At 46.4% G+C, this 1924-nt stretch overlaps 1 protein-coding gene across 1 annotated transcript; it reads right to left on the minus strand.

Annotated features, from left to right (window-relative positions):
• Nucleotides 1-630: 630 nt before the first annotated feature.
• On the minus strand, nt 631-1470 carry LOC149768527 (uncharacterized). Its single transcript, XM_089929744.1, has 2 exons — nt 1058-1470; nt 631-931 (listed from the first exon to the last, which is right to left on the minus strand). Exons 1-2 carry the CDS (start codon nt 1468-1470, stop codon nt 631-633), a joined length of 714 nt encoding a protein of 237 aa, XP_089785870.1.
• Between the last annotated feature and the right edge of the window lie 454 nt (nt 1471-1924).

The following is a 1924-nucleotide window of genomic DNA, read 5'->3' on the forward strand; positions in this document are numbered from 1 at the left end:
GCCGTCCTTCTTGGGTCAAAACAGCCCCTATGCCGACCACAGAAGCATCACACTCCACTTCAAATAACTTCTCAAAACTCGGTAATGCTAGTACTGGTGCAGAAGTTAGCTTTTCTTTTATAAATTCAAAACTTGCTTGTTGCTGCTCCCTCCATTGAAATCGGCCCTTCTTCATGCATTCGGTGATGGGAGCGACGATGGTACTGAAGTTCCAAATGAAACGTCGATAGAACGTCGCTAACCCATGAAAGCTGTGGACTTGGCTAACATTTGTATTGCTTTTTCCTTCTCTTCATCAACATGTATGCCATCAGCCCCAACAACAAATCCCAGGAACACCAAGCGTTTTGTAACAAAATGACACTTCTTAAGATTAACAAACAACTGATTCTCCCGTAAAGCAAGCAAAACTACTCTCAAGTGCTCCTTATGCTCAATTTCATTGCGACTATAGATCAAAATATCATCAAAGTAGACGATGACGAACTTTCCAATAAATAATTTTAGTACCTGGTTCATTATTCTCATAAAGGTGCTCGGTGCGTTGGATAGGCCAAAAGGCATGACCATCCACTCGTAAAGTCCATCCTTCGTCTTGAATGCCGTCTTCCATTCATCACCGGGCCGAATTCAGATCTGATGGTAGCCGCTCCGAAGATCAATTTTGGAGAAGACTTTGGCTCCTTCTAACATGTCGAGCATATCATTCAAACGAGGTATGGGAAACCGGTATTTTACTGTTGTCCTATTGATCGCACGGCTGTCCACACACATGTGCCAACTCCCATCCTTCTTCGACGTCAAAAGTGCAGGCACCGCGCACGAACTGATGCTCTCCCGGATCAGCCCATTCTTGATCAAATCTTCAACTTGTTGCTGCAGAATTTTGCTCTCCTTAGGACTCATGCGGTAATGAGGCAGATTGGGGAGACTTGCACCAGGCACCAAATCAATATGGTGCTAAATATCTTGCATGGGAGGCAGTCCATTCGGTAATTCTGCGGGGGTGATGTCTTGGAACTCTGTCAGCAATTCTTTGAACTCCTCGGGCACCTACTGCATGATAGGCATCTCCGACCCCTTAACAACCAACACCATAATCTCTTCAGCCCCCTTGAGTTCTGCCATGAACTGCGCACCAAAAACAGCAAGGAAAGACTTCCCCTCCACTTGAGAAGTTTTGGGGGTAGGCTTCTCTTTCATAGGCAGCAACAGAATTTTTCTACCCTGCCATCGGAACAAGTATGTGTTGTCTCGACCCTTAAATGTAACATTTGTGTCATGCTGCCATGGACGCCCAAGTAGAACATGACATGCATCCATATCCACCACATCGCACACCACTTCATCCTTATAGTACCTCCTGATAGACAATGGCACCCTGCATACATTCTCTACTCTCGTTTCAGCACCTTTCTTAATCCATCCAATCTTATAAGAAGACGGGTGTCTTTCTGTCTTCAATCCCATCGCACGAACCAACGCGGAAGAAACAATATTTTCGCTGCTGCCGCTGTCAATAATCACATTGCACACAGTTTGTAGATAGTACAGAAAGTTTTGAAGATGCTGTGGCGTTGCGATTCCTCTTCATTCCTCGGGGCAAATAAAATTCGCTGAACTACGAAGGAGGCCAGAACTCCCTGATCCGGTGCCGTCACCTCGACGTCTTCATCGTCGGTCTGCCCCTCTTCATGATCCTCCCCCTCATGCGGCATTTCTTCTTCATTCTCAGCTTCGACTACATTGATTGGCCATCACCTCGGACACTCGTTAGACCGATGCCCAACCTCTTGACATCTGTAACATTTTATAGGCATTGGTCTCTTGTAGGGGTTGCCACTATCTTTTAGGGCCGCCTGCTGCTTGCTGAAATTTCCGGCTCCTCTCGACATGATTGTCGGTGGTGGTTGACTCGAGGTGG

The sequence above is a fragment of the Phoenix dactylifera genome, chromosome 1 (genome assembly GCF_051530095.1).
Source record: "Phoenix dactylifera cultivar Ajwa chromosome 1, Ajwa_hap1_PhDact_Kaust_v1.1, whole genome shotgun sequence".
Classification (NCBI taxonomy): Eukaryota; Viridiplantae; Streptophyta; class Magnoliopsida; order Arecales; family Arecaceae; genus Phoenix; species Phoenix dactylifera.